The following is a 23,263-nucleotide window of genomic DNA, read 5'->3' as shown; positions in this document are numbered from 1 at the left end:
GAAGAAAAACAGAAGTTGATTTCCAGTGAAGCTTTAGGTCATATCGACAAACCTCTCCATTCGGAACCAACATTGGTACAACCTGTGTTAGCTGTCAGTATCACGGCTGTACACAGCGAGCAGAAATAGGGTAGATGCCTCTTCTGCTGGCAATCACCCCAGCCTGAACAGAGGAGAGAAAGGAGGAGAGCAGAATGGAGCTCCCCTGAACAGTGCATCTCAAAGGGCCTTGGAAAGCCTTCAGACCATCAGGTAGCACGGAATTGGTTCCTGGCAGCCTTAATAGAGGTGAGACACAATGCAAAACCTCGCTCTTATTATCTGTGAGTAATAAGCAGTTAGTGTTATAAAAACATATGAGTAATGAGCAGCTGTGCTACAGAAAGAGAAATCTTTCTAAGTTAATGTGACAATATGTGCACACATGAGTATGCATATGTATACACTATACAATTAGTAGATTAGGAGGATGCTGTAAATGGCATATTTTTGGATTTCAAGAAGTGCTTTTGGCATGCTATTTCTCAACTGTAATTAAAATAGTCATTCAGATCTATTTCAGTAGATCTATATGTACACTGAAAACTGACTAAGAAATCATAATTAGCAAGTTCCTATTCAAAGGCGATATGCCAAGTTAGGGAAGTAGTATCAGGAGGAGGACCCAAGAATTCCATCTTGCATCTTATCTAATAGATGAGTTTTGTGAGAAAAATGTAGATGACATGGGCAAAACTTTTTCTGGGTGAGTTCTGTTTAATGGCTGTAGCACAGTGGTAGAAACCTGCAATGTACTGTGTTTGGTGCCGGAGCTTAGTCTTTGTTTAAGTGCAGTGTAGTGAATTTATTAGAAACAAAGATTTGAGGCTTGAAAGGATGAGTACACACTCTATAAAGTGTTGGAGAGGATAAGGACTGGACGGACAAAATGATTCAGGAAACATCACTATCCAGGGAAGTGACCGAATAGAGAAAGCGAGGAGATGAGAGACAAAGCAGGATTTTGTGTAACTGGAGGCAGGCAGGAAGCAGACATGCTGTGAGCAGTGGGAAAGAGGACTGTAGGAATTTTGTACAACTGTACATGACTAGTCATTCTGTATGTCGTGGAAACTACAGATGATCTTTGACAATCTAAGTGAATGTTATAAGAGGGACCTGCTCAGTGCCTAGCTGTGAAAAGCTCTTCAGACTGGTCCACTTACCATCCTTCATGGAAGACCCTTGTCAGCAGTCAGCAGGGGGCAAGGAGGTGGCGTTCTGTCTCTTGTGGATGGGATACCAGGTAGGATTACAACAGCTGAGTAGGTTCTCTGAAGGAAGGAGCACCAAGGATAGTCCATACTAGCATAAAAGACTGGTTTTAGTTTCACAGAATGTAACTCATTTTTAGAAATCTTCTAATGATATCAAAGAAGAAAGAGCGTACAGGGTATGTTCTTAGATGCCATTCATGTTCTGCACATAAAACAATACAGAAAGTTTAAAAAAAAAAAGTCTGTAAGTATTCTGCTAACCAGATACATTGTATAAGACTTGGGTCTGTGAAATGCATATCTATATTCTCTGGGAAAAAGAGGCTGTATAGTTTGACTGGACTCCAGCTGACTGGAGGGAAAGCAACCTTCTAGGCTTGTTAGGCTAGACTTGTTCAGATGGTGCGAAATTAGCAACCAAGGGAAACAATAAAAAAGCAAGGAATAAAAATCGCTTGTTTAGCAGAGAGTCAAGGTGTCGAGAATAAAATTAATCAAGGCACTGAGGACTAGAAGAGGAGTCCTTTAATTGCTTACTGCCAACGTGATGAGGCTGGCTAATATACAAGTGACAATGGAATGGAATGACTAATTTCTAAACCTAAATGCTGATAAACTGGAATTTGTCGAACTAGAAGGGAGGATTCCTGTGACTGGAATCAAAGGACAGAAGTAGGTTGGGAACAGCATTGCATGGCAGATGTAACATTTCCTCTTTCCCCAGCCATTGAACCAAATGATCTTGAAGGCCAAAAGATCAATTAATACCTAAAATAAATGTTGATGTGCTCACTGCTGTAGATTGTCAAATCCAGCTGAAGAGCTAACTAGCCTGTTGTGTGTAAGGGGAGAAAAAAAAGGGTGGGTTTTTTTTGTGTATGTGAACCCTTCAATACAAGTGGCATATTGGAGGTTTCATTCTACCAGCATGAGAGCATCTTTGCAAGTATTGAGTAGATGAAAATATCTGAATGCAAATCTTCATATCACATATTAGGATATTGTCTTAGACCTATTCTCAGCAAATAAAGAGTTGAGGTAAGAACTGAGCTCAAAACAACTCGGATTTTATACAAGTGGAAGTGATTGTGGTTTGAATACAGACATCTGAAGTGCAATTTCTTGGTACTTCCAGAAAAGGTAAATCTCCCAAAGTTTAAAACAATGTCACACTAATTCAGTTCAAAGAAAGGCAGTGGGCAGAAAAATACAGATAAGAATCGGGTTGTTTGTGTAAAAGGCTGGAAAGCCACAAACTTACAGCTGAAAGGGGACGCTATACTGGTATAAAAAGTAAGGAAAAAATACATTGCTTGTGCGGTAAAGGAAGTTGAAAAGTTGAAAGTTTAGCAATAGATGGAAAAAGTAAAAGAAATTAAGAAGAAACCAGCGGCAGATTTAGGAAGTATAAGGAAGTTTTCCAAGTGCATTAATAGGAAAAACATCTTAGCAATGACATGAATCTGCCATAGATGTGTGCAGTAGGTTTGTCAATAATAGAGACAAAAAGAAAGAGTTCAACAAATATTTCTCTTTTAGGAAAAAGACCCCAACAATTCATGCTTCAGTGTACATAGAAATAATGCAATAGTTTTCATGCAACACAAAGATGTTGTGGAAAAATAGATACTAAAATACCTAGTTTGTAAAACAACTGGTCAAGACAGCTTGCATTCAAGAATTTTGAAAGAACTAGCTAAGGAGCTTTAGAAGACATCTGTGTTGAATTTTTAGTAAGTGTTGCGATACTGAAGAAATTCTTGAGAACTGGAAGAAAGTAAAGGCTGCATTAGTATTAAAAAGGGCAAATGGAATATGCTGTGTGTGAATAAGACTACTTGGTAATATGAAGATTGCTTTCTTAACATCAGTCTGAGTAAAAATATCGGAATACTCGATATAGGCTCAAAGAACTAGAAGAGAGTTTATAATTCCATGTCAATCTAAGAGCTTATTTGAAAAGACTTCTTGTTGCAGTGTCATTTTTTAAAATGAGTTACACGTTTGACAAAAGTTGTAGTGTGGATGCAGGACGTTCTGACTTCAGTCACATACTTAAATTCGTAGCTCTCGATATGTACTTTAGTGCGTGCCTGAGCTGGTACAAGTCACTGTGTCACATGTAGGTTTAAAATAGACATATAAATAGGAATCACTGTTGATTAACTCTGCCTGTAAGTTTCCTGTAAGAGTAAGCTGTGGGCTGTGTGCTATTTAACAGTTTTAGCAGTAAGTCAGAAGACAACATAAAAACTGTACTGATGATCTGGTGATTACATGAAGATTAAGAAAAGAGAAGAAAATAAGAAAATAAGTCTAACTCACCAATGCAATAAAACCAGATATCTGATTGTAGCTATATATAGCTATAGAGGATGGGAATACCTGTTCTGGAAGGAAATATGCCAGAGAGAGACTTGATGTCATGGTGGACGATGAACTAAGAGGATTTATTTTAGCCAAAATGACCGATGAGGTTGTTGCATGGATAAACAGGGAGATCTCAGGAGAGAGCAGAACAGCCATTCTGCATAGCATGGCATTAGTGTGCGCTGATGTCTGCCTTTCAGCAAGTACCCTGAAAAACTAGAGAGGACTCTAAGAAGATCCTAAAGTATCGCCTTATATAAAAAGCTTTGGAAAAACTGCATTTTGTCATGTTGCTCCCCTTTTTGACCATTACATGCAGTCTATCTGGACAGAGTACAAAAAGAGTGATGGAGCAAGCAAGGGACATGGGGACGAACCAACTAATGAGCAAAAAATAAAAGAGTTTATTGGCAAGCAGGAGGAGATCACAGTGAGATTTTCAAGGTGAAAGGTTAATAACTTAAAGCTGTAAATACTCATGAAGGAGAAAGATTATTTATTGAGCTGAAAGTGGAAGGCTTAGGAGTAATTGAAAAATACTAGGATAGGTAGTAGGCAAAGAGTCTTCTTTTTGTCTAGTCTGACTTCCTGACAGTCAGATCTATTAGTCTGTACGGAAGTTCATCTTTTCAGAGAAGCAGTGAGAAATATGGAGTTGCTATTTTGATATTAGATGGGGAAAAGCACTAGAAAATGCTTTAAAGGAAATTCCTGTTTTGGTAGGAAGATGTCTTGGCTGACCTGGAATTGATTTCCCATCATGAGTTCTATAAGAATTTTCTGCAATTTTCTTCTCTTCTGCAAAGTAACATCAGGATTCATGAAAAATTTCAGCCCTGAAGGTGTCTGAATGCTTTTTCCGTAAGATAATGAAAGAAATAGAATTACCTTCTGGAGGCTTCTGATTTTACTGTGTTTGATTACAGAAAAAGAAATGATTTGTGCTGTGCTGTTAAAAGATCCTATATTTTTGCTGTGACAGTCGAATATTGTTACATTTACTGTTTCTTCCTGACCATTTTATGTTCCTTAGTGGCAGACTTAGCTTAAAATCACATGCCTCCTTTCTCTGCATCTTTTATTTCTTTTCACTTAAATCATTGCCTTTTGCTGATCAAGACAGAGATATCATGTAGTTGGCAAGAGACAGTCTTTATTATTTGCTTAATGCTGAAATTCATATCATACAAGAATTACATACAAGCATGTATGAAGACAGGCTGAGAGAGTTGGGGTTGTTCAGCCTGGAGAAGAGAAGGCCCCAGGGAGACATTATAGCCCCTTCCAGTACCTAAAGGGGGCTACAGGAGAGATGGGGAGGGACTCTTTATCAGGAAGTGCAGAGATAGGATGAGGGGGAATGGTTTTTAACTGAAAGAGGGGAGATTTAGACTAGGTATTAGGAAGAAATTCTTTACTGTGAGGGTGGTGAGACACTGGAACAGGTTGCCCAGAGAAGCTGTGGATGCCCCATCCCTGGAGGTGAGTTCAAGGCCAGACTGGATGGGGCTTTGAGCAACCTGGTCTAGTGGGAGGTGTCCCTGCCCATGGCAGGGGGGTTGGAACTAGATGATTAAGGTCCCTTCCAACCCAAACCATTCTATGATTCTATGTATGAGGGTAGATGAGGTGGGGTTATTGGAAGTATCTCTGGAGTTCCCAGTTTCGAAAGAAAGTGAAAAGGAGTTTCTTTTAATGACTGTGTGCACTAGATTTTCAGTTCAATCAGAGAGGTTCAATGAGAGAGAGAGCAAAATAATTGATATGTAATGTAAGAGCGTGGGCTGGACTAGAGTGTTACAAAACCACTATCCAGATCTCACTCATGGATTCATCATATTCCAAGTCCTCTTCTGCTCAGTCACAGCCAGAAATTCTTTGCTATGAGGAAATAAATGAAGGACAGCATATTTCTGTGGGTGCATATGAACAAATTCCTTGCCTATCACTGGGCCTAGGGTCTTCTGTCCAACTATATTTTGTCTCTCAATGAACTCAGCTGTAATGACTGTCTTTCTTTCCTCTCATGTGCCCAGTTCAGTAATTGGTGTCACTAATTGGTGTCTTCCATCTACTAAGGGTAGGTGAGTAGGGTTGTTACCAGGCATTTGAATGAACCCCCTTGGCTTTTTACCAAAATTGAATAGGATGTTGCTGACAGTCTGCACAGTTTATAACGTAGATCAAGTTTCATGTGACAAAGCAGTAGTTAAGTTTTAATATATCTTAATACCAGACCAGCAATTTTCATAGACATTTATCTCAACAGCACAAAAAACTTCTGTACCCTGTATGTCTCAGCCATCACCAATGGCAATGGATATTTTTTCACACTAAAGGGATAAATTCCTGTTTCAAGTAGCTTAGGCCTCTGTTCATGGCAGTCTGCCACTGGAACTTGTGTTCGCTAATGAGAAAGAAGAGGAAAATCCCAAAGGTGTTTATGTAATTGGGGGGTGGTGGGGAGTGCAAATCAAATATTTTTATTAAGCTTTAGTTTTATCAGGAGGAATGTCTCTAGCAGAACTTCTGCCATGACTGTACTATGTTTTGTGGGTCCCATGATATTCAGGCTATTTCCAAAATACGCGAGCAGCTTGGAGCATGTGGTGAGGTGAGTGGGTGGAACACGCTTTACGGCAAGCCCTGAGGGAAGTAAATACTGAAGCTACAGCAGTGCTTAACAAAAACTGGGAGATACAGAAGTGAACAATATCTCAACAGACACAGAATGTAAGTTGGGAGCAGCAGACTCAAGCCGTCAAAAGGTCTTATTCTCTTTCCACAGTGGAATTTCTTTTAATATGATGAAATAGGTTTGTTTGCAATACGTCATTGGTTTTTGGCATGGATTTTTTTGACAGTTTAATGAAGAGATTCCCCCATTGTTTTCTTTGCCAAGAAAGGCAAGCTTTTCGTAAGGCTGACCAAACAAGAATTCACATTCTTTTTGAGGATTTCATCCCATTATTGAAGATACCTTAAGAAACCTTACTTAGCAGATCAGTGTCTTATATACAGTGCAGAATTAGCTTCTCAAACATTAATGTCCCCACGTATTTGAACACAGAGGCAGAAAAAAAATGTAGTGTTTAACAATTGGTCTGTGGAGGCCAAGGGTCTGTCATCAGTAAAGCATGCGTCTGCTGGAGCATGATGCTGTTCTGTTCTAAAGGTATCCTTTCTTTGGAACCCCATGAACACTGATGCCAGATGGAAAGATAGAGCATTCTCATGCTATGAAACATTTCACAGCGTTTTGCTCATCGTGTGATGCTCATTGTCATATATTTTAAAATGAAAATCGTTTTAGCAGTTTAAAATCAGACCAGATATTGCTGAAAAAAAGCAGTGCTAAGTTTGGAAAAGTTGAACATATGTTCACGGTTTTTTTGTTTTCTTTTTTTAGATCCTTCTGTATGTTTTCATAATATTACTATTCAAATTAGTTCTGTTGAGAATATCTTAGCTGTTATCAATGGCACGTATATACATCTTTTTCTCAACTGCAATTCATGTGAATAGGACTCCTGTCTCCTCTGACATACTTTCAGATTTTTATATTGCTGAATTCATAACCCACGTGGCTCAGGTTTGAAAGCAACTAATTTTGCTTCTCTCTGTCTTTGAACACCTTTTGAAAACAAATATATTTGTTTTGGTCAACTTGTTTATGATTCCTAGAAAACAAAAGACCGGGGACAATCTTAAATAAAGATTGCTGCATGCTTAGTTTGGGATTTCCATATTTTCACATGCACAGGTTAAATAAATAAAAAAGCCATTGTTGATATGAGTTGTTCAAAAGAGAAGTCAGAAGGTACTGGATATTTAATTGTCAGAAGTACTATGACGAATAGTAGTTTTGGTAAATTTGATTTATTTTGAATAACAAACATTTGATCCAGAAGAACACCTCAGGTTAAAACCAGCTAATCTTAGCATAATGGATTTAATATCCACATTAGTGAAGTAGAAAATAATTTCTATGGCTTTTTATATCTTCTGAGTTTTTGTTCTTTTTTTCCAGCACAACCAAACTTTACATCAGGACTCTTAAGATTTGATCTGAATAAAAATGCACAAATGTGTACGTATTGGTGTCATGATCAAATGTCTCAGTTACCAATGAAGATTTTTACAGGTATATGACAAAGGTATCCCTGAGATAGAGCAGTGAAGGTGGATTAATAAGAAGGGTATTGGAGAGAGTATGTATTACTAGATATCAAATGTAAGCTAGTTACCCAACTCCTCTGAAAATCCATGCTTTGTGCCTGGCAGTAAGAAAGAAATCTGTTCTGTGAATGTGTGCAGTGATGCAGAGGTTTCATTAGGATTAGTTTCAGATGGAGCATTGCTCTTGTGTGGTGAAGATACGAGCACTTATGCAGGTCCTCCTGAAACATTGCTGGTAAGTCTATGTCGCGTATTGTATAGCTAACATATATTTTAGAGCTGAACTCTTCTTCTCGTCATAGAATCATAGAATGGTTTGGGACAGAAGAGACCTTTAAAGATAATGTAGTCCAGTCTCCCTGCCACAGGGACACGTTTCACTAGATCAGATTGCTCAAAGCCCCATCCAGCATGAATGCTTTAGAAGTATAGCTGTTGGCTGGCAGTTAGATATACTGTTACAGCAACATGGGCACCACCAGAATATACAGTGTCTCTTTACAGCTTATATACTGGTAAAAATGGGAGTGGATAAAGAATAGTAAAGAACGCATTAGTAAGTAAAGTATTTTGTTGTAGTTATGTTTCTGGGAAGTGGTAGGTCTGTTTTGAAACATCATCATGACAGTACTACACCAGCACACTGTAATGAAGGTGGGTATAATCTAACGGCTTTGTTGAATATATGTTCATGTTTAACAATATGGGAGAGTGGTTCTGTATAGAAACACCAAACTCTTCCCCTGTTGTTTTTGTTTTATTATAGTTGTTTTATCCTGTTCTGGATCGCATGAAGAAAACTCTTCTTCACCAAATCCACCTCAGAAGCGCTCCCCGATAAAAAATAGGATGGTGTCACTGCATCAGCCTTCTAAACCAGGTACTACAAGTCCTCTTCCTTACATCTTTCTTCTTTCTACTTCAGAATCTAGGTGCAAAATAGATGCTGGCAGTCACAAGGACCCTTAACTAGAAAGCTGTGCCATTGGCTTTCTGTCTAGAAATGGAGCAAATACTCAGAAAGGCCAGTGTAACCTTAAGGGAATCCCTTACTTATTAAAAACCCTGAAAACAAAACACGGAAAAAGAACAGAAGGAAAAAAAAAAGAAAAAAAAGAAAAAAAAAGATTAAAAGAATGATGTTCTCTATCAACACGGTTAAATTAATCAGATTTGGGTTTGGGAGTTCTTGTTGAAATGAAAGCTAATTAGTGGAGCTGCTTTCCAGCAACTATAGAACAAACTGCCTTTCTTGATACCAAATGAAGGTGTGGGTTTTTTTCAACTGGAATTTTATTTTTCTAGGCATTGTAGAAACCCAGTGAGCTGGACAAAATGCTTGTGAGATAGGTAGATGAATTAGATGTTACTGTGGTGCCAGGATAGGTGGAACAGACACTATACTTTATAAGAGAAATAAAACAGTTGCTATCAGTGGTGTGGAAAGTTGGAAAATTGAAGTGATGCATTCTCATTTAGTGAAATAATCACAGAATGGTTGAGGTTGGAAGGGACCTCTTGAGATCATCTAGTCCAACCATCCCAGCTCAAGTAGAATCAGCTAGAGCAGGTTGCCCATGGCCACGTCCAGATATCTTTTGAATATCTCCATAAATGGAGACTGCACAACTTCTCTGGGCAACCTGTTCCAGTGTTTGTTCACTCTTGTGGTAAAAAAGTGTTTTCTTATGTTCAGATTGAATTTCCTGGTTTTGGGTTTTTTTTTTAATTTGTGCCCATTGCCTCTTGTTCCGTCAGTGGGAACTACTGAGAAGTGTCTGGCTTCCTCTTCATTCCTTCCCATCAAGTGTTTGTACGCATTGATAAAATCCCCTTGAGCCTTCTCAAGCTGGACAGTCCCAGCTCTGTCAGCCTCTCCTCTTATGAAAGATGTTCCAGTCCCTCAGTCATCTTTGTGGACCTATGCTGGACTTGTTCCAGTAACTCCAGATCTTTCTTGTGTGGAGTAGCCCAGAGCTGGGCACAGTACTCCAGAAGTGGTCTCACCAGTGCTAAGAGGAAGCATCACCTCTCTTGATCTTCTGGTAATTCTTTTCCTGATGCAGCCCAGAAGGATGTTGGCCTTCTTTGTCACAAAGAGGCATTTCTGGCTCACTGACAGCTTGTCCACCAGAACCCCAAAGTCCTTCTCTTCAGAGCTGCTTTGCAGCCAATTGGCCCTCACCATGTACTGGTGCCGGGGGTTATTCCTCTCCAGGTGCAGGACTTGGCATTCCTTCTGTGGAACTTCAAGAGGTTCCTATAGGCCCAATCTCCAGCCTGTCCAGGCTGCTCTGAGTGGCAGCACAGCCATGTGGTGTGTCAGCTGCTCCTCCTTGTTTTGTACCTCTTTGAACTTGCTGAGGGTGCACTCTGCCCATTTGGTCCAGGTCATTAATGAACATGCTAAACAATAAAGAAAGACCTGTACATGCTAGAAAAGTCACATACATTCCTCACAGGAGGTGGCAACATGACCTAGACTTGCCAGAGAGGAGTTCCTTATAGTAATACCTTGCAGATGATATATAATTCTTTAAGGTGTGAACCTCCTTTCTGACATGCCCTGTGACTGTCCATGAGCTTTCTTCAACCTAAACTTCTTCAGATCACTTTTGTAACAGGTTAAAATATGTCCTTTGCTGATTGTAGTAATATAGATATATTTATCTCTCTAATTTACTTTTTTCCTTTTCATTTATGTCACATTTTGCCTTTCTGGGGAAAGGCAAGGTTCACATGTGCTACGCAAGGTTGGATATGAAGCATATGTAAGGTGGTACACAGTAGTGTCAGAGGTTGCAGCTTTCAGTGTTCTGTGCCCACATGAGGGTTCCCAGTTCTTTTGCTCTGTGATTTATGCTAAACAACAGGTTCTTATTGATTGATCTTCCCATCACAATGCAATGCACATGATCCATTCCTAGAAAACCCAGAGGCCATTTTTTACCAGATGTCAACAACTTCTCTGATCTATTTCCAACTCTTCTTCCAGGCATTTAGGTCCTCTCAGGCCTCAGGTTGTGGCAGACAGGCTTTATACAGCCTGGAGAGTATGGGAATTAGGTGCTTTTGAAGAATGCTGCATTCACTTATCTGGCCTGCAAACTGCTTTGTGATGTGAGGCACGTTCTAAGGATTAAGTCTGCATTGGTAAAGTCCTTGCTACTGCAAGCAGGGGTGTTAAGATTTAATGAAATGATTTTGTCATAAATATGTTTCAAATAATCCTCTTTTAAAAAAGAAAAGGAATTTTTTTCTTTCTTGAGCTCTCACTTTGCTCTTGCACTGTCATGCTGTTGTGAGAGAAATTGCTCTCTGGGTTTTATGACCAACTAGATTTTTACCTGATAACAATATTACTACTAGTGACAATAAGTCTGTGGGTCCTGAGTTAACCTGTCAAACTTTGATAAATTTGAAACAGCGCAGCAGATCTGGATCAGGACTCTGCTTTGTCTCACACAGCATTGGAGTTTCTGAGCTATTGAGATCCCTAAAGCTGTTTCACTATGGATCATCAAACCATAGCCTGAAGCTGTGCACAAACATCTTTGCCCAGACCCAGCAGAGCCAGGAGAGTGGCTGTTACCCTCCCTCCTGTGCCCTGCTGGAAGGTGGCATTGCATACGCACATGCACAATTTGACAGTTCACTTGCTTGTGGCTCCCATTTAAAAATGATGGGCTGAACAGCACGCTAGACCTTTGCCCAGCTGTATGGATTTGATGAGCCGGGCTGAGAAGCTGTTCAGGAGGTTGGCCAGGCTGGTAGACTGAGAGAGGCAGTACCCTCCAGCGGCAAGCAGGATGCGTGTTCAGGTGGGAGTTCACAGCCTGTCCCGCACAGTGGTGTGCAACTCTGTAAAATCTGTGTTTCTCTTACCTCTGCACACTGGGTGCTGTTTTATAAAAATGTAGTTACAATTAACTTTAAAAATAGGAAAACTTGTCTACTTTGGCTGTTGCACTCAAAAGATTGTTCTATTTCTGGAAGTTTAGTTGAAGTATAGCCGATCTTCTGGAGGCTCTTATTTTTATTTCTGTCCCACCCGTGTTTCCTGTGCAACCATCTATCCCTGTTATATCCCTGACCTTAATTCTGTTCTTTATATCTGTCTTTTCTCCTCCCCAGGAACAGAGCTGCCAAGGGGAAAACATGTCATTCATATTTGAAAAGTCTGATTACCCTCTTAACGTTAGGATCCCAAATATGAATGTTTAGTCTCTTATTATTTCTCATATGGCCTGAGGGTCCTCCAGTTATTACTGTAATATTATTATTACTACTGAAAATAAATATCATGCAAGTTAATATCAGCTTACCATATCTATTCAGGCCCACTCTGTGTGGGAGAGCTTTGTGCAGCTAACTTCCCTTCAGGGAGTTTATATTAGATTGATGAGAGAACAGTGAATTACTTCTTGTCTGGTTCATAATATGCTGCTGATGAAAAATTCTGGCCAGGATGATCTAGCGTTCTCAGTGCGGTGAATGGACTCTGGAGTTTATTAAGAGGGTGTTCTTGTCCATCCTGCTGGACGAAAGCAAAACTGTTTAAAAAAATAGTAATACAAAAATATGTAAGGCTTGCATTGCTCAGCTATTTTGCTTGAGACCCTGTCAAGCCCTTTCTATCGCTGAGAGGGTTGACCTTAGAGTTTAATTTGTTCCTCTCTGCCAAAATGCTAAATCCACACAGTTTCAATATCCTTGCTGCACCAGGTATTATTCTTATTCAGGGTTCTATGTACATGTAGGTTAGACCTTCCACTGCTGTAAATTCACTGTTGATACCAGGGGGAGGATGTTGTTTACACCTGTCAAGAGTTTGCAGACTTTTTTTCTTTCTGGCATGTTCCTGTGTCCTCTCAGGGACAGAGGGAGAGACTCTGTTGTTATTGCACAAGATAAACTTTCTTTTTTCCCTTCATCTCTTCCATTTCTTGGGAGAGAGAGCCCCCATTCCCTGTAGATCTTCTCATTCATGTGCCTGCATCACCCCTGCCCTTTGAACTGGGGAAGGCCTCAATGAAACCTTTGGTTTCTCATAACAGAAATCTCCTGTGTCATCGGTTCAAGCTGTTCATGGGTGACGTCTACAGACAATTTTGGAAAACCGGACTGGGTGTTATCTTCAGTTGGTGTCCTGGTGTCTCAGGAGAGGCAGCAGCTGGTTCTGGAAAACAGTTCCTCCCGTGGAGATGTTGAAGGTAGGCTGACTTACAGTTCCCATTGAATGGACATCTGCTTTCCCCCAGCACTGGTAGTAGCTGTGGGTGGCAGCAACAGAAGCCCGCAGGCTGAGGTCTCAGGCACATGTCACTAAAAATATTGCCATATGCTGGTTCTGGTGCACAATTTGTAAAGTGTGCCGTTGGTGCCCAGGAGTCACTAAGAGCCTTATAATGTATGTGTACTGCCTGAGTTGTGTGTGTATGTACCCTGTATACAGTCAGCCCCTTTATGCACTCCTTTTGTATCTCCCTGTTTTAGGATAAGCTACTTTTGCTTACAGAAACTGGATTTTTTTTAGGAAACTCAATCCTTTACAAGCCAGGGCTGGCTCCACGTGTCCACTGTCTGACTTGCAAAGTCTTTGGCTTTTGTTTTGTTGGACATGTCTTCACTATACTTTATTTGGTTTCTTCTCTTCTCATTCCTTTTATCACTTCTTTACCTATTTTCCTCATTTTCACTTTATTCTCATTTCTCTATTTTCTGTTATTTTTGGGTTTTGTGCATAGTCCTCTCTTTTCTTCTCATGATTCCTTGCTTCAAACTCCTTATCCATTTTCCTCTTATTATCTCTCTTCCATCCACGCTGTGTGTCTCTTCTTTTTTTTTTTTTTTCTTTTTTCTCCTCACAGGGGACATTTTCCTCCTGAACACCAGTAGGCTCCCAGATAGATGTGAGTTCAGCCTGCATAGCCCCATCCTGCCTGGGAGCTTGGACTCTTGCTTGCTGGAACTGGCCATACATTCACAGGATGCTGTTCCTCCCCTCCAGAGGTTCACAGTTGAAATCAGATATATGGAGACAAACAGAAATACAATAATTTCTCTGAGAGCTGGCCATGAGGAGGATGCCGGGTAAGACAATCAATTTACAGCTGTTTAGACTTTGAATTGCAGGCTAGGGTGGAGTCCCTCCAGGCCACTGTTTATCAGTGTCTTCTCCCTTCTTGCGATCATTGCTCCTGTTACAGCAGAAAATGAAAGTAGAACTGTCAGGACTTGGCAACATGACTGATATCTCTAAGTATTCAAGGGGTCCTATCATTGTCACGTGTCACATTTCTCATTTTGAGGTAGTGTTAACTTTACCTCTTTTGTAATTTCCTCCTTCTGTCTGCTAAGTTCAGGAGCATCCTCTTTTGCTTCATTTGTAAAGTTCAGGGAGGGGAAAAACAGAGGGTAAGAGTGAGAAGAGGTGAAGACAAAAAAAGAAAGTGGAGCAACCCTGGATCTTGTCCTGTATTCTTTTTGATCTTCCCAGTGTTTTACTTTTTCATTCATGCGTGTAGCAGAAGACAGTAAGGAGGAGAAATGGGCAAAGGGAATGAATCACAACAGGAAAAGAGGGAGAAAAGTCCACGTGTCATCTGATTTTGCCATTTTCCATGTGCTTGTTTTTCCTTTGCTGCAATCTGCCTTGCAAGAACCTAGGTCAGTCACACAACAGAGCTTTTTATTTCCATCACCTGACTGACTCCCATGGAGAACTTAAGCAATAGATCCCAGTTCTTGTTTTCTTTGAGTTCTTTGGCACTCCCCAGGCTGCCATGGAGATCTGTAGCCAAGACTCCTGGTAAGCCAAAGATAGCAGAGTTTGACTGAAAAAAATGTTTATTTTCTTTCAGATCCTTCTCTCTCTCCTGCTTTTAGCTATTGCTCACTTCCTTCCTGGCTACTCCTTCCCCTTCTTCTTGCCAATTTCATAAGGAATCTTTTGCATTTTCTGGAATCAGTTTCTAATGCCCTTTTTTACCTACAGCTGCCCTTGCTGCTCTGAGTATTTGACAAGCCTCTGCAACTGCTGCCACAGCTCCATTCCCCTGTATAAACACATAAAATACCCTTTTGCTATACCTACCTGCCCAGACCAGGCTTTGATCACAATCACTGCAGCATCTCTGGAATGGATCATAGATGTTGTTTATCAGCTTATTTGAGCACTGCCAAACAATTCTACATGAAATCAAGATTATTGTCTTTCTAAAAGTGATGGTGTTTAGATTTATTAGAATAGAGTTAACTTCGCTGGAAGTTGGCATAGGCACTGGTATTACTTTTTCTTAGTGTGTGAAATGAAGCACTGGTAAGCGTAGAGGGTTTAGTACTAAGGTTTCAAAGATGCAAGGTGATTGAGTCCCTTTTTAAATCAAGATAGAAAGGACGGGAAGGAACAGAAACAAAGCAGAGTTAAGGAACCATGTTAGGTCAAATACCCTTCCTTTTCTGCTTCTGTACAGTGAAACTTTAAAATCTCTGCACAATTCCAGAAGAATCTGGGCCCGCTTCAGTCCCTCTGTCACCCCTCAATTCCAGGATCAAGCTGTACTTCATCATAAATTCCAGCTGCACCAGGTCACTTCAGTGAACTGTCCTCTTTCTGGACCTAGAAATCTTCTCCTGATGGTGTTTCTTCCTTCAGGATCTATCAGCTACACAGTTCCCAAAAACTTAGAGATATGTCATGCATGAGAGAAAGTTGCTGCTCTATCCATCTCACTGCCTACTAGGATTTGTCATTAAATTGGCAGTGTTGAAGCTAACACTAATTTTTTTACACATATACCCTGGTGAAAGAACAAAGAAACGGATGGACCTTCAGACACGATGTCCTCTGGACAAGTAGGGCACAGTCATAGTATTTATACACAATGAGGCATGGGCATTCTGAGTTATTACTGTTAGAGGGAGAGCCACTGAGGGAGTAAGGTGTTTGAAATTCTGTATATTTACAAAAAATATATAAAATTCTATTTCTCATTATCTCAGCAGAGTTCAAACTTCAAGAGCTTCTTGCTTTGCTTGAAAGTCCAAGCCTTCATCTGCACTTGGCTCGGAAAGGTGTCTTCACTTTCTCAGGGTTACAGTTATGGTGCTTGTTCAGGTCACATCTAATGTCTTTTTTACTGTTTTGCTTATCCCATATTTTCCCTCTTTACCACGCAGACCCAGAAACTATCACAGCTGAAAATTCTTCCGAGTCCTGTGTGCTTTTGTTTTGAATGGTTTCACATGCCTGTGTTTGTTGTTGACCACAATTATTTCAGTGTTGTCAGCCAAAACTGTTTAGGTAAGGAGCTAGTTTCTTTCAACTCGAAGTACTCACACTTCAGTGAAAATAAAAAAGCATCACTTGGAGCAGGGATAATATTTTCCCTTTGTGGTCAATAAGCCAAGTTGAGTTTGTTCTGTTTTCTTTCTGAAATATAAGGCACTGGCCATGGTAGTCTTGGTAGGCCAAAAAGCAAAAAGTCCATGGCTGTGTGCACGCATGGGTTTTCAGTTAGCTAACCTCACAAAACAATTACTGCTTAGTTTTTTGTGTCTTCCCCCTTTTTTGGGATGGTGGTGGTACTAAGATGCCCTGCCAGCTTCTGAGACACTTGTAGAAAATTACCATCTTTGACATTTCTGTTCTGCTAATGTGGTTGTTTTTATCCACAAAAGTTATTTAACTTCTACTGTCGTACATGGAAACATTGCCATATAGCTAATCTGAACATCTAGAAACACCTATGGTCGTTTGAGCTTCATAAATTAGGTGTCCAATTACACAGGCCTTTGAAAGGGAGTAGTCTGGTAAGCGTCCTCAGAAAATGCCTAATACGTACTGACAACAGTGAGCACAGCCATTTCATTTAAGAAGTGCAGCTAGAAAAGGAGAGGCTGCCCAGCTGTTATATAAGACTATGATTTTTGAACATAGGATTTTTGAATTAGATTTTTGAATCTAGGGATATGATTTACTGCTCCCCATGCTTCTGTTGAAATTGCACCCAAAAATACTCTGGGTCAGATAAGAACCCTGTAACTGGTTGGTGAAGGCAAGTGGAGTAGACATGTGTTCTGCTCACGTATCTATTTCCTTTTAAGTCTGTGGCTAGGCCTGGATGTTTGTGAAGACTTGCAACAACTTCCTGTATGTAGAAAAGTAATGTAAAGCTTCTAATTTGTATGTTCACCGATTGAGCCTGAAGTATTTAGCATACATACCTTCATGCAATAACCCATGCAGTGAGTTCCCCTAATTCAGGAAAGTTCCCCTAATTCAGCTTTCCTCTTCAGCTTTATTGAATTTTTCACTCTTAATGAAGAAATTGTTGTTCTTAATATTAAAATAGTCTTTCTTAAAATTAATGATCAGTTATCTTTATTGGATGTGGAAAGGCATGGCATAGAGAGGATTAGTAAGGAGGGTGAGAAAAACTCCTCAGCAGAGGAGACTGAGAGGCTAATGAAAATCAAGAGTTGAAAATACAAATCAGAAGTTGAAATTACAAGTTTGCGGGGTGAATCTTGAATTCTCCAGCCTTAAGCATCAGGTTGCTTAAGGTATATAGCCACTCCAAACTTTCTATCCATGCAAATTTCTTAAAGTTATGTCAGACTCTGACAGCCCTTCCATACATATAGATGAATTTTAACATCTTTGTTTAGAAGAAGAGTAATATTACTTCGTTACTTGAGATCTGGTTTGACAAAAAATCAATAGTAAAGGTGTTGCCAAGCTTGACCTATCTAGAAGCCTGCTGCAATGATCCATCTTCTGCTAGATTGACAATGGGCTTCATTCCTGGTTCCATTAAGGAAATTAAATTGGCTCTGACTAGTCCCTGTTTGGATAGTGGGACCAGGCAAAGAAGGTGTAATTATTTACAGCATTAGAAATCTTGCTGCAGTTGGATCTTGAGGGGGAAGCTTTCTCTGGAGGGGAATACCTTGATGATGATGAGACTCCATACCCAGAAATATTCTGGGTGATGCAAAGCTACTTGTCATTCTTGTGGTCTCTGGATGCTTGTCAGCTTTTCCTGTGGTGTTATAAATGTAGTAAAATTTCAGTGCTAGAGACATTTCAGTGCAGAACTAGAATGTTTCGTGAGACCTTAGGGCTCTGACTCAGAAGAGCTGCCAGTTCACACAAGCAGTGGTTTAAGACAGTGGCCTTGCTCTTCTACCAGATGCGGCAGTTCTCCCGGCAGAGGTGGCAGAATGGACAGTGTATCTTTCTCAGTTATGACGTTTCAGAGGTTGGTTTATTGACTTAGATCACCAGTGGGTTTCATTCATTTTGATATACCAGGCTATAAATGGCAAGTTCCAAAGTGTCTGGCTTGTAAACCATGTGTGATTAAGGTGCAGCAGCTGAACTAGTCATTGTTTTCAGCTGTGGGCCAGTAATCTCTTTAGTTGCTACCACGAAATGTAGCACTGGTTGTGAATCATGGCCTGTGTGCTACAGGTTCCTGCACTCAGGGGTGTGATAACATCGGTGATACTGTGATATCTCAGCTGGGGAGTGGGTTGTAACTTGATAGAGGTACTAGAACTGTGTCTCAGTGCTTGCAAGGTCTAGTATGCTTAATAGGTAAATGGAAAAGATTTAAAGACTGTGCTTAACTTCAGTGACTCATTGAACCAATTTGATTATGGCCCATTGATTTTTTTGGCCAACAGGATGCAATGAGGTGATGAACAAGGCTGTGTCATGTAGCAGAAGTGATTGAGTTCTGGGCCAGTGCTGAATGTTGTGCCACAGTGTGGTAGGGAGGGATATATTTATTTATAAGTGTATTTATAAGATATATTTATAAGTGCTGGGTGTTCCTGAAGCTACACTGTAATACAAAATATAAGTAAAGCAGTTGTTCTTCTTTGCTGGGTAGTAGAGATGGTACAGCTGTAGGTCAGGGCTAGAGATTTCTGATGGGACAGGAAACAGGAGAAATAGGGTCATATTGATAAGAGGAGCTCAACTTCAGTTGAGTTTAGGGTATCTGTGGGTGTTTATGTGTGTGTACAATGGTGAAAGTGGAAGATGGGGGAATGCCATAGAAGGAATAGCAAGAAATTCTCACCAGAAGAAGGTATATAGTTAGTTTGTGGAGGGAAGAATGAGTTAGGTAACTAATCAGTGGCAAGGAAAAGTGGAGAGAGGGATAAACAATTAAAGTTGCTTTGAGTTTTTTGCAAGTTGCAAATTCGGTGGTTTGTGATTTTCACATTGTGTTCAGTAGAGATGTGTTTGTTGTGCGGGTCTTGCCTTCCAATGTGTTTCTGATGCAGTGCAAGGGCTAGATGATCACTTCATGGCAGCTGAAGGCATTTCCCAAATGAAAAAGTAATACTAGGAGCAGAGACTGAGCAACACACCGTAACAGTGTGGCCTGGCCTCCTTATCATCCTACTGGCACTGACCTAGGGTCACTCGTCAAGGGTCCCCCCGGCAACATCATCAGCGTGTAGGGGATCAGTAAATTTATCTCTGTCTGGTACTCTTCTCAGAAAAAAGCTTAGAGCAAGGATTCCTTTGTCATTACCCGTGCTATAACCCTTTGCAAAATAATAACACACAGTTTTACCTGTATTCTATTGTCTTGTTAAGATGAGGTAGGACAGTTTTTATAAAACAAAATAAAATAAGAAGATTTTTAAGAATCCTGCTGGATTTTTTTTTAATGACACCTGGGTACTCTGACTTCCGTCAGACTGATTTGAGTGAGGTACTTAGAAAATTCCCACTTGGTATCTCTCTTTAGCTTTTGATGCCTAACAACCATCTTTAAAATTGGAGTGCATGGGACCATCTGTCTTTCTCTGAAATGCCACAAGTGCTATACAGTTAAGAAACCTTTGCTGTCTCGGGACTGTAGCATTTGTCCTGTGGTGAAATGTAAATTGCCAGGGCAATCTGCATTTTCTGGAACACCATTCTCTTTCTCCCCTTGCTTTGTGGGTGCACTCTAGCTTGTTAATATGGGACATTAGATAGAGAATGAACAGAAAAAGGTTCTCACGCTTAACACAACTAAGAAACATTAAGGGTCAGACATTTACTTCCAGAACATAGAATGTCAGTATTGGCTTGAGGGGATCCAGAGACTTTTGCAGCTGCTTGGTTGATCTGTACTTGCAAGAGCAAACAGAACACAACCATAGACGTAGAAGGCACATACTGGGGGGTGTGCCCAAAATTGGTGATAAATGAAGCCCTGTTTTAGCTTAAGCATCATTGGGAATGGTTGGATCTTTTAATCATTAGCAATAGGATCTGCAGCAAAGATAACTGAACATGAGCTCGTTAGGCTGAACATCACTTGTTTTTTATTAAGACCTGCTTGTTATGTCAGAGCCTACGTTCATCAATCTATTCCCCATGTGAATACTGTTTCTTCTGTTTGGTACAGTGCAGAATCTTTATACTAGAGACTCCATGGATTGTGCTGTGTGTATGTCTGATAGCTCTTTGTTGTCTTCTAGGATGAAATGGAAATACCTGATGGCCCAGATTGGCCGAATAGAAAGACCTTTTAAAATCACCTTGCTGTATTCAAACTGTGGAGCGCAAGAGGTTGGAGTACTGGCAGTGGGCTCCTTACAACTGAGGAACTGCTTTCATGGTATGTTGCAGTACAGTCAGGTTTGGAATAACCAAATGCAGTCAGAAAAGAGAGCAGGATCCTCACCAAAATTGATGAGCATCATTAGGGTGTTGCTCAGATGGAGATAAATGAAAGTTGAATCTCCTCTGGGGTTTCTAGCAGTGCTTACCTGTCAGGGGTCACATTTGCGTGTGTTTTATGTATATGGACCCATGTGTACCTGCTCCAAGGGTTGAAGCTCAGAATTATAGAACTGATTTAAGTGATCCTCTCTGCTTTTCAGATTTTCTTTACTTGATCTTTGTATGAGAAAACAAAGGGGCTTATGCTGCAGCCAGCAACAGGAATGGAAAAAAGTCTTTGCCTAGATTATTTTAGCATTTAATATTTTTCTTTCTTAAATAATCAAGAACAAAAGACTACCCTGTGTCACCAAAGCCTTTTCCATATTGGGGCTCTAAGATCCAAATCTGTAGAAAAAAAGAAACATTGATCTGCACCCCGTGGGGTCTGTTTGCTACTGCCAGGCTGAGAACTTCAGTCTAAAATGAAAATAAGCGGAATGTAATTATTTTCTCCAAAGGACTGAGTGCTCAGCTCAGAAGCCCTTAGTCTTACATAGCACTTATAGTCCTGTTGTGGATGTCCTGTAAATGATCCTCAGTAGCTGTGCAGAACCTTGCTAATGTCATTTAGGCTTCTTGGAAGTACAGGAGTCTGTCGGCACAGGCAGCCTGCAGGTTGGAGACATAATCGTCTTTACTTCCTGGTTTTCATGCATTAGTATAATGCTATTGCCTCTGTTTTGCAGCCACTGAAGAAATAGCTTGAAATGTAAATGTAAAAAGCTTCAAATGTAAAAAGAGAATACTGGTTTCACAGAGCTGTTTTATAAAATATCATGAGACTGGTTTTGATCATATTAGATATTTCATTTTATTGCAGTCAGTAATCTTTTAATTTAACAAACATTTTATTTTTAATGCAATGTTTCTTTGACAGTCATAGAGTTTTGAGGGGATGCATACAGGCTGAAGCACTATGCTACACACCCCCAGACAGTCCCTACATAAGCTGATGCATGTACCCAGCACAACAGTGCCATAAGGAAATACTATTTCAGACCTGGATTGTTGCAGAAGTTACCTCTTCTTTTGCTTCTAGAATTGGTCCCCTAACTCTTACGTATTTTTCCAGAGCAGTAACAATCCCAGTGGAACTTCTGTGCAGAGCTCTGCTAAAGAGGAGCAGGTACAGAAGAGCCCTAACACAAACCTGCAGGTCCATAACAGACCTGTGCACACAGACATCCACAGCAAAGGCTGGGTTCATTAGGAGTCTTGCTTTTGGGAAATATCAGACTTAAATACTGTGTTCAGCCTGATCACTGGGTACCCGTGCAGTCAGACAAATCCTCCTGGAGTATACCTGACTAGACTGACTTGGGTGCATGAGTAGAGTCCTCGCACAGTGAGCTGACCTGCTGGGGAAGCAGCTCTCTTCACGGGCAGGGTGCCACAGAGCTGGCACAGAGATGCGTCAGCAGCGTGAGCGTTAGTTAAGCCTGAGTCTCAGTAGGGCCTAGCAAAGTGTCTGTCAGGACCAGAGCTAAGTGTGTGTCTCTGCCTCCTGCAGCAGCGTCACGCAGTGTGACACAGCTGCCTGGCAGGTGCGCAGTCACATGTGCAGGACTGAGGAGCACACCACGGTAGGAAACTGCAAGGTCCTTATTAAAAAAAAAAAAGAAAAAGAAAAGTGATTATCTAAAGATAGAACAAACACGGCAGAAGACAGTGCATGAGTGAGAAAGGAGCAATAAATTTGGTCTCCATGAGACCTGAAGTGATCTGCAGGAATCTCATACTGGATATAAACCTACATGGTAAAAAGCAGAAGTGAGTATTATTTATCACCCAAAGGACACTTTCTGAGGTCCTTCATGTGAAGGCTGATACACGTGAAGTTTCATACACATTCTGCCAACTCATCTCTGGGCTTCTTTCTTTTTTTTCCTTTAGATAAAGAAAACCAAGATCTTTCTATATATGACAAAGGTTCCACCTTCCCCTGCCTTCATGGGGGCTGTGTCAGCCACCTGCAAATCTGTGAATTCATCAGTGATTGCCCTGCCAAAGAACAGGAAGGGGAGAGGTGTGGTGAGTATGTGGCATGGCACTTCTTGGGAACCTTTATCCCATTAGAAGAAATAATTTAGAATGAAACATAAGTAAAGTTGATTCCATCTCTAGATTAATTCAGTATTTTGCCTCCTGAATTAATTTAGCCTATTTACACTAATTGGATACCAAGATTCTCTTTGAAATCCTATATATCCTATATAGGATAAAATGGATTTGGCGTTTTTGTTTTGGTTTGTTTTTTAAAATATTGCAGTAAGGAGATCAATGACCTGCCTTTAATTGTTGCTGCTGCTTCAGAGAAAGGCAAAACCAGTCTGCAGCTGGTCTGAGAAATTCCTTCTGGACCCAAGATCTGAACCTCCCTTCTAGTGCCATCCACCAACATGATCGGTCATAAGTTTGTCCTACCAAGATCCCAGTTCAGAGCTCATCTCGCACATCATGACAGAGAAATCCATCCTGACTCAATATATGTGGTGCTAAGAAACATCATTTGCTTTGTTGCAAGCACAGTGGCAGAGATCTAAAATAATCTGTTGGTTGGCCTTCCTCTACTGAAACACAGAAAATGTGATGTCTGTAATTTCATATACAACAAGGCCTTTATAAACATATGTCAGTTTACAAAATACTAGATTGTGAGAGCTGCAGTTTTACACAGTATCTAGAGCAGGACAGAACGGCAAAGCCTTAAACATCT

At 40.5% G+C, this 23,263-nt stretch overlaps 1 protein-coding gene across 1 annotated transcript in view; it reads left to right on the top strand.

Annotated features, from left to right (window-relative positions):
- The first annotated feature begins 6,187 nt into the window (after positions 1 to 6,187).
- Positions 6,188 to 23,263, top strand: part of LTK (leukocyte receptor tyrosine kinase) — a 61,779-nt gene continuing 44,703 nt past the window's right edge. The window contains 8 exon segments of the mRNA XM_074148833.1: positions 6,188 to 6,240; positions 7,036 to 7,043; positions 7,657 to 7,770; positions 8,572 to 8,685; positions 12,863 to 13,018; positions 13,676 to 13,898; positions 20,301 to 20,440; positions 22,441 to 22,578. Coding sequence (XP_074004934.1) covers positions 6,188 to 6,240; positions 7,036 to 7,043; positions 7,657 to 7,770; positions 8,572 to 8,685; positions 12,863 to 13,018; positions 13,676 to 13,898; positions 20,301 to 20,440; positions 22,441 to 22,578 — 946 coding nt within the window.

This window comes from Numenius arquata, chromosome 6 (assembly GCF_964106895.1).
Source record: "Numenius arquata chromosome 6, bNumArq3.hap1.1, whole genome shotgun sequence".
NCBI classification, from domain to species: Eukaryota; Metazoa; Chordata; class Aves; order Charadriiformes; family Scolopacidae; genus Numenius; species Numenius arquata.
This window is presented reverse-complemented; position numbering and strand designations above follow the sequence as displayed.